This window comes from Poecile atricapillus, chromosome 7 (assembly GCF_030490865.1).
Source record: "Poecile atricapillus isolate bPoeAtr1 chromosome 7, bPoeAtr1.hap1, whole genome shotgun sequence".
In the NCBI taxonomy this organism is placed as follows: domain Eukaryota; kingdom Metazoa; phylum Chordata; class Aves; order Passeriformes; family Paridae; genus Poecile; species Poecile atricapillus.
In genome coordinates this window covers 22,869,351-22,883,039 of record NC_081255.1, presented here as the reverse complement: position 1 = coordinate 22,883,039, position 13,689 = coordinate 22,869,351, and the positions used below count along the sequence as shown (strand labels likewise).

The window sequence follows — 13,689 nt, the reverse complement described above, 5'->3', positions numbered from 1 at the left end:
ATTTTTGGACTAGCACTTTCTAAGTGAAAATTTAACATGAAATTATATTTTTAGAGAAAATTTTAAACATTTTTACAGATGACAGTCACAGAGTGGTACTGCAAATATTGTTGGTGTACTAGTGAAAGTAAATGAATGTGGCCAGAAGCAACTGTGTATTCCCTTTTAGATAAGGCATCCTGCAATTAAAAACACTGGACATAGAGAGCTTCTTAAGGCTTATTTTGTCAAATGAAAAATGCCACTGGTTTTAATGCTATTGTAATAAACCTTATTCTTATTCCTGGCATGGATATTATATATTTTTTTAATTTCAGAAAAATGGATAATTAGCATTTTAGCTTATCACTTTCCTTCCATGCATACAAATAATTTGTCAGATAGACCACCAAGAGAGACAAAATTAAATAATAGGTCTAGACAGCATGGAACCAAAATAATTTTGAGGTTAAGCTTCCAGCCCGTTAGGTGGGTTTTCATGGGAAAGAAGAGGCGGGGGGTTAATACCAGGAAGTTTTTCTGACAGTTTTTATTGCCTACCTTGATATTGTTTCCCCATATCAAATCCCAAATAAATTGACCTGAAACAAGATGTGAACTTCACATTAGAAGTCCCCTAGTTTATTTGTGAGTATAATTTTTTCAAATGTATTTAGATTAGAGACCTAACAGGCATTACTGCATCTGTGATTCAGCCAACTAAGTTCCTAGATAATGGTCCATGATTAATGGTGAGTGCTGATAATAGGAGGTTATTAGAGAAAGCAAACTTGGAACAAATCTGCTGTATACATTATATACTTTACCGCCATCTGTGGGTATTTATAATAAATACAAATTAAAGTCAGCGGTTAGAGAAACCCATGTTTTCCATATGTGACGGAGAATTCCTCAGACACAGTCTTCCAGTAGGCATCTTTACTGTAAGAATTCCCGTTCATTTTTTGGCAGAGACGCTATTACTTGCAAAGAAAAACCAGTTTTTGTGGATAGAGTTCTTTTGGCCTTGGTTGCTGTGGAGGATGTCTTTCTAGAGTCCACTCTGTAAAGAAGGATTGATTATGTGTTACATGTTACCTCTGCTGTGCTGCCACACACGTTATTGGGTGCGAAAAATTGGTTTTGTCCTTTCGTACTGAGATTCATTTGCTATTCAGCCCATGTGCTAACAGGATGTTCCTCCCTTTTATGTCTCCTTGAGTTGTGACATTTTACCTCCTTGTGGTTTGTATTGTTTGCTGAGCAAATATGTCTGTATAGACAAGAAACAATTTTTATCTTCCTTATTACTAAATGTAAAAAGCAGAAAAGAAATGTGATACAGACAGAGAATTGCAGAAGATAAATTAGAGCTAAATATTATGATACCAAGAACCTGCTGAATCAAGTGACATGTTTTGCTGGTAGCAAGCGTACTGTTGCAAATACAGTTCTGCAGCAGAGTGACAAAAGGGGTGCCACTGTTAGGATCAGCCTGTGTTGTGCTCTGAGTTGTTTATGCTGTTTGATGGACAGTGTCTGGTTTACATCGTGTTTTTCCAGTAACTTTTGTGCACAAAATTCAGGAGTCATCACATAGTACTGAGGGCAGGTGAGCAATGTGGTGGATGTTGAGATAAATGACTTACTGGATTCAGCATTCAGCAAGCAGTATTTGGTTGGAAGAATTCCCAGCTTTTGAACTATTACAAAGTCATGATATTTTAAACCCTGTGTGTTTGTAAATGGGTGACAGATGAAGTGTCACAAACGTTTTGGTTATTTATGGTCATCAGCTAAACCTCTGGGATGAAGTTAGGAGTACTCTAGAACTAATGCCATTTGTTTGGTTTTCCATTTTGTACAGCTGTGAAGCTAATTTTTTCATAGGTTGTTTTTCAGAGTGAATGCTATTTTAGTGCCTACTTTGTGAACTTGCCTGCGTAGGGTGTGCATGATGGAGTTTGCCTTCCTTCCATAGCAATTCAATCCTCAACAGTGTTTGACAGGATGTTTGATGACAGGAATTTGGTGATTTCCACATATGTTCTTGGGTGTACTTGTATTTTTATGCTTATATATATATATATGCCAAAGAGTATTCCACTTTTCTTCCAGTTCAGAGGGGTTCATTATGTGGATCTGAAGGTGCAGGCACCTGCATGCCTAGGGATATCAGGGTTTCTGGTTACCTACAAACTATAGTACTATATGCTGGACCAAACATATCGAATTACATCTATTTTCTTCTTGAACAGTTGCAGTGTAGAGGACAAAAGCTTTTCTCTCTGCCTAGTCATTTCCAAATTATTTGCTTGACACATCTGATTAAGTTTTCTTCACAACAGTTAGTTTATAACTTAACAAATATGTTTAGGAATTTTGGTTGTTCTCTGCTGGATTGCATTCCCAAACATCATGGTTTATCTTCTCTGCTGTATGTCAGTATTTTGCTCTTTCTCAAATCCTTCTTCCCCTTACGTATTTCCCTTTTAAGCACTAAACTACATTCTACCCTTTCATAGGTGTCTGAAATCTTTTCTGCTCTCTCTTCTCTTCTGTGTGTTCTTTCCATTTATTTCCTCCCTGTTCTGTGACGTGATCCATTCCTGTAAATAAGAGCACGTCCCTTCTGCCATCTCGCCTAGGGACAGGACACTTTGCCAGATACCTGAGACACAAATGAAATAGGTCTTCTGCAGACTGACTGAGAGTGCACATGCAGGACAGGAAATGCCTTAGGGCAAAACTTCCTTCACCTGCCACTCTCTCAGAGCCCAGAGTCCTTCAGAGCAGTTTGCCATCACTCCTGCAGAGCTCTGCCTCTCCCGGCTCTTTCTGTTCTTGAAATCCTGGATCTGGCAGCTTCCTTCCTTCTTTAACCCTCCATGCAGGGGCAAAATAGTTTCTCCTGTTCTTATTTACTCCCTGACACCTTTCTATTTTTAAATTGTTTTTGCTAGTAGACCTATGAAGAGTGTTCCAATAGTTTATTACTCCAGAAGAAAATACTAGTGTAGGCTTATTTAAATGGTACCAGTTTCCATAACGTTTCAGCTAGAAATTGGGGAGAAATAAAAAAAATTAAGGGGACTGTATCGTTGATGTGAACTCCCATTCTTTCACCTTTTCATAATAAAGCAAAATGTTCAATTGGAGGAGCATTTTAACTACATTTTAGAAAATTACTTAAATGCAATTTTTGAAAAATAGAAAGCTAAACTATTTTGATCAAGCTGGACATGGCTTTTATTCAATTTTAGTAAATTTTGTTTTATGAGATTATCATGAGGGTATTATTTTTGCCTTATAATAAAGTAGTGGAAAATACCTAAAATACATAACAAGACCTAGTTTTATTCTTTGTAGGTTATATTCTTGGTTCTTCCTACTCAGAGTTTTCTTACATTTATTTGAGGCATTTGGTTTTTAGCTTTTGGTATCAGGTATGTACTATGTAATTCTTGCTTTGTTTCAAAGCTGCCTATATTGTTCCCAATAGGAGCAGCAAAATCAACAACATTCTGGTGAGCATTTGCTCTGCTGTATCTTGAAAGAGGTAGGAGCTGGCATGGAGTTGTCTGGAGCTGTCTCTAAAGTGAGAAAGATGACACTGCATCACTTTGCACTGTGGTTTGTATTTGGAAGGTTTGAGTTTCTGGTTTGTGGTTTGTTTTTTTTTCTGTGAAAAATTAAACTGTTTCAAAAATACACTTGCTGGTTGAAAGTTTAGATGGGGTGGGTGACTTTGGTGCACAAGTTTCAACCTGCGCTCAAAGTCCGAGCTTCCTTTGTTTTTCTGTCTTATTACCACTGATATGAGGAATCCACGAGATATTTGTTCAAGCAAAGGGCTGGTACAGCCCCTTTAAGGAGCTGTAACAAGAGCTGTAAATCAAACAGTTCTGTAACAACTGGGTCAGTGTATATAGAAAGACGTTCAAATATGGTTATTTATTCAGTCTCCTGCTGTAAGACTAGTCCCATTATGTGCCTCCTATGCATTCCCTTCCACTTCATTCAATTTTTTAAAAAAAACTTTCTACTAGAACTCATGTACATATCAGTGACATTCATCTAAATAAAATATCCCAGGCACTTGAGTCTCAGGATCAGTTTTATGAAGAAGCAGATCATATTCTATTTATTTGGAAATGGGATGCATGTTGACGTTGGGCTTATTTCAAAATAATGTCAAAATGTTAAAATCTTTATGAAATCTTAACATTAAATTTTATGAAGACAGATGTTTACTGGGATGTGATGCTGAGGGCTAGGACCAAAGTCAACTGCTGAAGGTAAAAAAACCACAGTACTGCTAGTAGAGGGGAAGAGGGAACAAACGCAAACTCAGGGTAATCAGACCTGTCTTTTTATCATTTTTATCATTTTTTTGCTTGATGTTAGTCATATAACATAAGTTATGTACAGTGCTGTACTAATTTGGCAGTTCTTGCTGGGTGAACACAAAAATACTATCTTTCTTTTCTTTTAATGTGCTGAGGTTTTTTTCCTAGAGATGCTTGGCAAGTCTTTTCTCCCAGTCAGAGGTCGGAAGAAATTGAGTAAGTGTAGATAAAACCAGCTTGTTTAATCACTGAAACAGAGGAAAAATTAAAATGCATTTTTTGCTTGTAAAGTAGAGAAAAGCAATAAAAACAATGCCAGACGGTTAATGCCTCTCTTGTACCTTTCATTTCAAAGACCTCAAAAGAACATCAAGAAGAATAAAGGCAAAATCTATTCCCTATTGGCATCATTATAAATGTTGTATCCTCTAAAACTCTAAAGACATCCAAGAAGAGTAGAAGAATAAATGGCATTGAAATAAAGAAAGTCTCTCTGGAGCTTTGTTCAATCGGCTTTGTTAGAATTGACTCAAATAGGATGATTATAAGAAAAGATCTCATTTGTTTCAACATTAAAGGAGCAAATTAATATGTGGCAAGCTGCTAATAATTGCCTCATTATGTAGTGAATGGGCATTGCGTCCAATTTACAAAATTACAATCTATTGTTAAAGTAACAATTGAGAAAGTTTAGTCTGAGTTTCCTAACTGTCTGCATGATTAGTTGTGGGATTCAGAGTGGAACAGAGTTGGTCAGAGGGAGTGCACCACTGGTCTGTAGTGCTGAGAAATTCAGCTTTTCATTAGTGGAAATTCAATCTGCAGAGGTTCTGAGCTGGATTTGGTCCAGCTGAGGAGTGAATCTGTCTGTCTCCACTGAGACCAGAGCTTGGCGTGTGTCTGGTCTGTCCAGATGTTATTTTGTGGTTCAGAGACCTGGCCTAAGGTCACCCCCACGTGGACCTCAGCAGATGGACAGGGCTGGGAAACTTGGTGGTCCAAGATCTGTGCCATTGGGAAACCTACCCATAGAAATGGTTCTGCAGCTGGAATTGCAGTCTTCTGGTGGAAACACTGGAAATGGTGGGGGAGTTGTCAAATTTGGAAAGTAAGCAATTTTTCAAATAATGAAATCCTGTGTGGAAGAGAATCATGTTTTGTGACCTACTTTTGTTGGATTTGTTTGTGACCTTTTCTAATTCTGGCTGATTTTGTTATTTAATGATTTGACCTTTGATTCAATGAAGCCACTTCGGTGCTAAATGCAAAGATTTAATAACTAGAACTGTTTGATAAGTGACCTTTATTACACAGCTATTTCTCTTTGCTAGAGAAATGGCACTGTTTTGTGAGTTCTAATTCACAGTTTTAATTATCTTTTCTATTGTCTGTAAGCTTGCACAGGAAATTGAAAGGTCAGACATTTCATTTTCTTTACTGATTAAAATATAAGTGTTCCTCAATGCTTACAATGTATCATTCAGAAAACGATGGGACTATTTGTAAGAACCTACCCAGCTGCTCTGCTGAGGACTTCTACATTCTTCTGGTCGGCAACAAAATGAGCGATTTTCTAGGAGCAATAATAGCTCAGCCCCCTTCGTGTTTAGAGGTGAAATAAATGTCTAAGTACATGAAAAGAGAAGAAAAGGTAAATGGTTCTTAATGTTTTTAACTCGTGTATCTATGATGCAAGTGAAGGAAGATCTTGTGAGAGGTGAACCTTGGCCTGATGTTCTGGGTCCGCAGAGGATAAGCAGTAGCAGCTCAAGTTTCTGTGTGGTCCTGCCAATCTGTTTCAATCCCACTGGGGATTGCTGGGGTCCTGCTGGACCATCTCTGCAGAGATGAGGGCAGCCTGAACTGCCTGGAAGACCCATTTGTATTGTATGTGCATTCATGTGTGTTACTGAAATCACCCTTCTCGTCTGTGACACTTACAAACCAACACCACAAACTGCTGCCCTGTCTCCATATGGGGTTCAGTGAGTGAATACTGATGTATGTTTTCACATATGTTGAGGGAGATATGATGCAAAAAGATGATGAAGACAGTGGGTGATTCTGGAGTCAGTGGAATATCTATCATGGGTATCAGTCAGTCTCCTAACTCTGTCTGGAATATCTGTTGAAAAATATGCATATTGGGACATGAAAAATCTCTCTACATTACAAAAATATTTATTGAGATAGAGCTGGGAGCAGGTTAGCCTCTGATTCTGTTCAAGAAGAGCAGATTATATGTTGACCTAGTATAGGCATTCAGTATTATGAAAGCACTTCATAAATTGGAACAAGATAAATGAATCACAACAAAAGAGCTAGAAAACCAGGGGACGCAGTTGCAGGAGTGAGTGTACTCAGTTTATTCAAGCAGAACAGTTGCACTCAGTGAACAGAAAATGTGCAATGCATTTCTAACTAAGGTGGGAAAATCAAACTATTCCAAATTTAAGAGACCAGCTCCATTTTAATGAAGAAGGAAGAATTTAGTGAAAAAAGCAGCTCTGAGGATGAGACAAATTTAAATGGAACCAGATTCTTGACCAAATTGGCTTTTCCTATCTAGCAGTTTCATATTCAGCATTTGTTAGTTTGAAAGTTCACCCTGAAAGCTATAAATTAATCTACTGGGACTGTAACAATTCACTTCATGCTAGGATATGAGTTATGCCCATGGATTTGTTTAGGTCACCCAGCCATGTCCTCATAATGTATCTTAGAGAGAATTTCTGTAAGTAAGCAGTAAACAGAAAGACGGCTGCGTTCAGCTGCATCTCCTGGGATTTCATCCCTGCTGTCAGAGAGCCATGCAGGACAGCTCTCTAAAACTGTAACAGCTATAAAAAATGCATGGTGCTCTGTAAAGGAAACACTGACAATGCTTTTGCATTCAATCAGGAATCTTTAGTTACTGATGAAATGAGGAAAGAATGTTTTCCTGAACCAGCCACATAACGAAATCAAATCAATCACAATAGAGAAATCAAAGCTTTGAAATTGTGAGGTTTACTGCACAAGTCTTGCAGGATGCACCTTAATTCAGTACAATATTTGTCACACAAAGATGAGATATTTTAGCTCTTACAGTTTGGCTCTCTTCAGATGTTTGTCTCTTGTCCTTGCATTATTCCCCCTTATCAAAGAATTTGGTTTTTTTGTCAGCAGTCGCATCCTAGGGTTATAGTGGTCAAATGTAGGCAGGCTATTCATTCACATCAGCTAAATGAGGTGTGATTTTTGAAGAGAAATAACCATAAGTCTGATCAGAACAGCACCTAGCATTCTGTCAGAGTAAATGTCCAAAGAACGTGAAGGGAATTCTTCCTAAAAAATACTAAACTGAGATCACTGGCTCCCAGTTGTGAGCATGACAGAGAATCAAGTCTGTGACCATACAAAAAAAATGTAGGTTATCTCTGACCTGGATGATCTTCTGTAGGGGGGTTTTTTGGTGGATCTAGTTTTCATTTGATTTTGATTTCTAACTGAACTCTATACAATCAAATTTAAATAGAGGGCATTTCCTTTTAGTCTGTAGGTACAAAAGAATGAAAAGCATTTACTCTTTATACTGTGACAAATGGAACATCAGATAGCTCCTTATATCTCTGTTAGATTATTTTTTCTATTTTCAGTTCATACTGGAGTAATAGCACCCTAGAACATGGTCAGGAAATAGTGTCTTTGACTGAAGTTTTCTCAGGATTAAGTTCCTAGTTCAGGTGTCACCAGTCCATCTGCGTCTCGTTTTCCATGGATCATAACTGCTCTCTGGACATATTCCTCTGTCCACATTTCCTTTCCAGCTGCAGGATTTTCATACTATTAGATTGCTTTTTAGAGTTACATCTCCCATTCGACTTCTGTCACAAATTTGGGAGCTATTCATTCAGACACAAACGCAGTTAATGTACAGTTAAACTTCCAGCATTACTTTTTTAGTAGGTTTTTTCCTATTGCTGACACCTTGTTAAAAGAGAAGCCATCGATCTAAATATTGCCTTCTGCTGCTTCTTTATTTCCTTGCTTTTTAGTGAAAAAAGTAACATTTAGAGGAAGAAAAGGAATGATTATTTGTATAGTTGACTTTGCAAGGTGTTAACTAAGGCAAGGGTTGGAAGTGCCTATTTCACTGAAGAGGTTTGCATTTGGAGCTTTGTAGTGGCAGAGTTTCTGAGCAGCTCTGCCACATGGGGATTGTGGTTTTGTTTTTTTAAAGAAAGGCATTGCTATCAATTTGTTGTACTGTACCTGTTTTTCTTTTAACTGAATTTCCAGTCTTTAATGTTTTAAAGAGAAAAACCTGCAATATATATTATTGTTTCCTGTCTTCCAGCCTCTACAACTTGACTGTGACCTCTGTGCCATTGTTTCAAACTCGGGACAGATGGCTGGCCAGAGGGTGGGCACTGAGATAGACAAGTCCTCCTGCATATGGAGGATGAACAATGCTCCCACAAAGGGCTATGAGGAAGATGTTGGGAAGAGGACAACTGTCAGAGTGGTCTCTCACACAAGCGTGCCTCTCCTGCTCAAGAATCCGGAGTACTTTTTCAAGGAGACCAACAACACCATTTACGTGATCTGGGGTCCTTTTCGAAACATGAGGAGGGATGGAAATGGCATTGTGTACAACATGCTGAAGAAGACTGTTGACAGCTACCCAACTGCCAAAATCTACGTGACGACGGAGAAGCGCATGAGTTACTGTGATGCGATATTTAAGAAGGAGACAGGAAAAGACCGGTAAGTCTTAAACGTGAAGAACAATTAAAATGTTTGACAAAAGATATGTGAGAAGAGTCCATGTGGGATGTCAGCTACTAAATGAGTCCCCAGATAGGTTTTTAATGGATTGTTATATATGGGTTTGACTGTTACAAGCACTTGATGAGGCAGCAGCTAGGCCCCATTTACCCCACCTACGCTACCTTCTGTTCATTCCGTTTCTGTTGGCTTGAATCCCAAAAATATTGGATGTCTTCCTGAAATGTTTTCAAATGTGTGTTGTTTTCAGCTCAATTTACTATTGATTAAATTGACATTTTATTTGAAGAGGATAATCCTACACAAACATTTCCAAATGCACAACCTCAGGATAATTCTGGATATTGCATTTTCTTCTGTGTTGAGATTCACTGTAGCTTTTCTTCAAACACAGACCTCAGTGTTATGCATTATTTCTGTTTCTTGGTGGAAATGGGTTATCAGAGATACTGGAATACATTTAGGTTTTTACCAGTATTATGCTGAAATTCTGTTTTCTTGCTTGATAATGTGTATTTATGCTACTCGAGTGAGGCTGTAAGAAGTGAAAGTGTGAGAGCCACTATTTGGGTTAGCATGTTCAAAGCAGAAACTGGATTTCTGGAATTAAGACCACAAATTTCAAGAATTTGCAACCAAGCTGCAAAAATTCAGGTCATCTGTGTTTTGGCATGGAAGAGCACCTGTAATACGTATTCATTTGAGCTAACTAGGAAAGAGTTTCCAGATCACTGCTGTGCCTTAATATTAATTTTTTAATTTGCACATCATGAGTTTGAGGTTGGGAAGGATTGTTGCTATTCTGACCAAATTAAAGATACACATACAAGCAGCTTGATGTAGTCTGAAATTTTGACTTAGCTTTTGAAGTAGAAAGGCTTGTTATCTCAAATGTACTTGTTTCACTACGTTATTAAACTGTCAGAACTTGGTGACAGTTGATTTTTCCTATTTTTCAAACTATTGGAACATAAGGAGGAGCCTGTCCCCGTTCACAAAGTGCACATGTTGCTGCTGTGGTTCTGGAAATGGAGTGAGCTCACATATCTCATAAAAGTGTCAAGGTTATCGTGGCTTCTTTGGTTTAGCTGAACAAACTGATGAACAGAGGCTAATAAATACACAAGATCCATTCTTCAAAAATGACCTTTAATAATCCAAGTCATCCTGTTTACATATTAATCAAGTTAAATATGATCACAGGTACATTATTGCATTGCTGTACATAAATTTGTTTATATTTATGAGTCAGTCAGGTCACAGCGACTTTATAATACTTCATCAAAATCCTTATTGTGAGAGTAGACCTTGAAAAAAATCTCTTTTTCCTATGTGAAAGAACCTCATCATTCAATGTCAAAGTATCCTTCTCTCCAGCCTAATCCATTCCTCTTCAACAAATTAACACATCTCAAGATTTTATAGTTATGCAATTAACACAATACAAATGCTTCTTTTCATATCAAAAGTAGATTGAACTTCTGTGCTTATAACAAAGTTCTTAAGCAGCCTAATGTTGAAGTGGCCCATGTTCTTTCTCCTTAAGTTAAGCATTGCAACAACAGTAAGTTTTTATGAGCCTGTCTCACGACCCATCACGTTGTTTGTGCATGTGCGTCCCTTCGACACCAAGGGAAAAACCCACCACTTCTCACAGTGCCAACCAGGTAATGTCCTTGTATCTACTGCAGCTTTAGTCCTGCTTTTCCACATCAAATAGTGATGTTTTTAACATCATTTAATGCTTTTGTCAACCAGAAACAAGGGAAATGATTGATGAGTCACCAGCTAACACCTTCTGTATCTCAAGAAAACATCTTGCAGTTCCCTATTAATCGGGGACTTCAGTTAGGAAACCGTTTCATTTTCTGTAACATCTTCAATTTGCAGGACCTGTCTTCTGTTTCTAGGGAGGGTCATGAGACTGTTAGAGGTATGTGGCATTTGTGGAAGGAGTAAATGGAGAGCACAGGAGATTTGTGGGTGATGAAAATACTTTCGCACATTGTGCCAGGTTATTACGATGCTGAGAGACTTGGGTTCCTCAGCCAAATATTCCTTCAGTTCCTCAGAGAAACATCAACCCTTGCTTGGAATATTAGATTGAACAGAGGTCTGTTTCGACATGTTTCCAGCAAAAATTCTGGAAGGAAACCAATTTCAACTCATATTTTAAAATGTACTGAGTGGATTGCAACTACATCTATTTTAGTTTAATCCTAAAATACTGCCTTTCTGTACAGTGTATGCTACTAATGCGTAGTAAGATTGCAGCAGATTTCTAGTCTGTCGAGCCTTTAATGAGTTTTCTGTTTCTACTCTTTGATGTACAATCTTTTGAGGTAATTAGTGGGACTTTTCAGCAGTTTCATCCTTGTGGTGCCTAAGTTTTAAAGGATGTTGTGAGAAGCAGCTAGCAGGTATGTGGTGCAGTCACTTCTCTACTGCAGAAAAGCTCTGGTCCTGCAGTGCTGACATGGGAGCTTTATCCCTGAATTCACTGGGTGCAGGTTCAAAACCCACAGCTTTGGTATTGACAAATTATTTATTACTGATGTATGGAAGAAACAATAATTGCTTCTAAGTAACTTCCAACAAACAGTCTTTTTTTATTTTGTGATGCATTTTTCAATTGTACAGTAGTACAAAATACCCTCTGATGTGGGCTATCTGCACTGGATAATTAACCTCGCATGAGTGTTAAGAATCTGGGGAACATATGTTCTTTCTGAGAGTCTTTATTAGTGAAGCAGTTGAGTTCAAGGTGGTGAATGCTCATCCACTTTCAATAATTGTTGTACATAAATAATATTCATTACCAGACATTCACAATTTTTCATTAATGCATTTTACTTGGTACTTCCCTAGAGGGAGCATAAAGCTGGCAGCTTCTTCCAGTACTTCACTAATGTGCTGGTGTGTTATATATATTGACTTAAGTGAAAGGATTTAAAGAAATATTAGATAATTACTAAATGTGGCATCTTTGTATGTACCTCAACCCAGATAAATGTTTCTAAATCCATCTATATCTTTACCATGCAATACAAATATAATGCAATATGATATAATAACATTTGTTTGGTAATAACAGAGAAAACTGTAGTCTTCATTAAAGCAGCAAAGCTAATTCTGGTCTGATAAAGTGCACTGAGCATCCCTAAATAGGTTTTAATTAGCTGGCACCAAAGCTGCACCACCCTTAGGGAGGGTAAAATTAATGAAAACTAGCAGCAAATAGATCAATGCTACTGGATGTTCTTGCCTTAGGTGAAGGTGATGAGAAGGAAAGGAGTGTCTTTTAAGGATCATTGAGAAAACAGTCTGCGCTAAAAGTCACTTTCCAGAAGCAATGCTGAAATAAATCTGTGCTGATATCAGCAGAGCAGTCTAAAGCTCTGGCTCCCTTTGTGTTTGTACCACAAGCATCTGGGGCTAACCCTGAGCAGTGCCTGTGGGGGCCAGCTCCTCATCCCTCCTGGGATGGGCTCAGACCACTCCTGTCCCCCTGCACATGGGAGGCGTTCAGCCCCAGCCAGCAGCCAGTGCTGCTCAAAAACAGCTTATCTGGGTGTTTGTAGTCACTCCTTTTGTAACTGCTGAGCTCTGCTGAAGAAATGTATCCTGAGCTCCTAAAATTTCTCAGTAGGAGATGTGAGATGATGTTCTGAAACCCAGCCAGTTTGGTAGACAGAGGACTTTCAACATACACTGTCTTAACTCTGACAGTGCCTGTCCCATACCCAATCACCGCAATTGAACAACATTATTTAAAGATCATTAGGTGCACACACAGGTCTTCAGGACATGGGTTCACTGAGCCACATTTGCAGTCAAATCACTGTTTCTGAAAGACTTCTGTCAATATCTTGCACAATTCTGAAGAAGCAAAACTGCTTTTGTGCTTCTCTTCCAGAAGTTCTTCGTTTCCTCAGTTCATGCCAGATGGTGCTGTGTGTTAGGTTGTGAGAAAGCTGTTTTATCATTCGAGGCAGAAAGATGTATCATTCTGATAGCTGGTTTCTGCATCAAGATTCAAAATTTGGGGTTCTGTTCAAGCTGCCGTTTTACTCAGTTCTGCTCACTAATTATTTATTACTTTGGTGATATACGAGATCTCTATTATATCTCTGTCATTTAGAGCTAGCAAATTACATTCATATAAAATTTGGATTGACACTGTTAAGACAACTGCAGTCATCACAGCTTCACCTCAGCTAATATGTGGTTTTTCATGTGTCTCTAACTAATATACATAAAGCTATAGTCTAGTAAAAAATGTCACTGAAATGAATAAATGAAATTACATTCTCTGAGGTTGAAGTAGCTGCAAGTTCTATTGTTTGGTGATATTCTCTGTGAATTGAGGTAGTAAAGCTGTCAGTGTCCAGAATATGAGTTTTATGCTGTGTTTCTGGTTGTTGGCTTGAATGAAATACTATAGCGATGATATTTTCATTTTTGAACTTGCTTCCATATATGTATTGGTTTCTCGATCTTAAAGTTATTCATAGGAAATAGAAAAGATTAGCTAATGTTGCTTAAAATTTGCAGAAAGCAGTTTTTCTCTGGGAAGCTTGAACATTGACAC

The 13,689-nt window shown here is 38.0% G+C and overlaps 1 protein-coding gene across 2 annotated transcripts in view; it reads left to right on the top strand.

The window, feature by feature from the left end:
- Positions 1-13,689, top strand: part of ST6GALNAC3 (ST6 N-acetylgalactosaminide alpha-2,6-sialyltransferase 3) — a 214,543-nt gene that overhangs the window by 132,618 nt on the left and 68,236 nt on the right. For both annotated transcript variants that reach the window (XM_058843254.1, XM_058843255.1), the window contains exon 3: positions 8,668-9,077. In XM_058843254.1, coding sequence (XP_058699237.1) covers positions 8,668-9,077 — 410 coding nt within the window. The remainder of the gene's footprint in view (positions 1-8,667; positions 9,078-13,689) is intronic.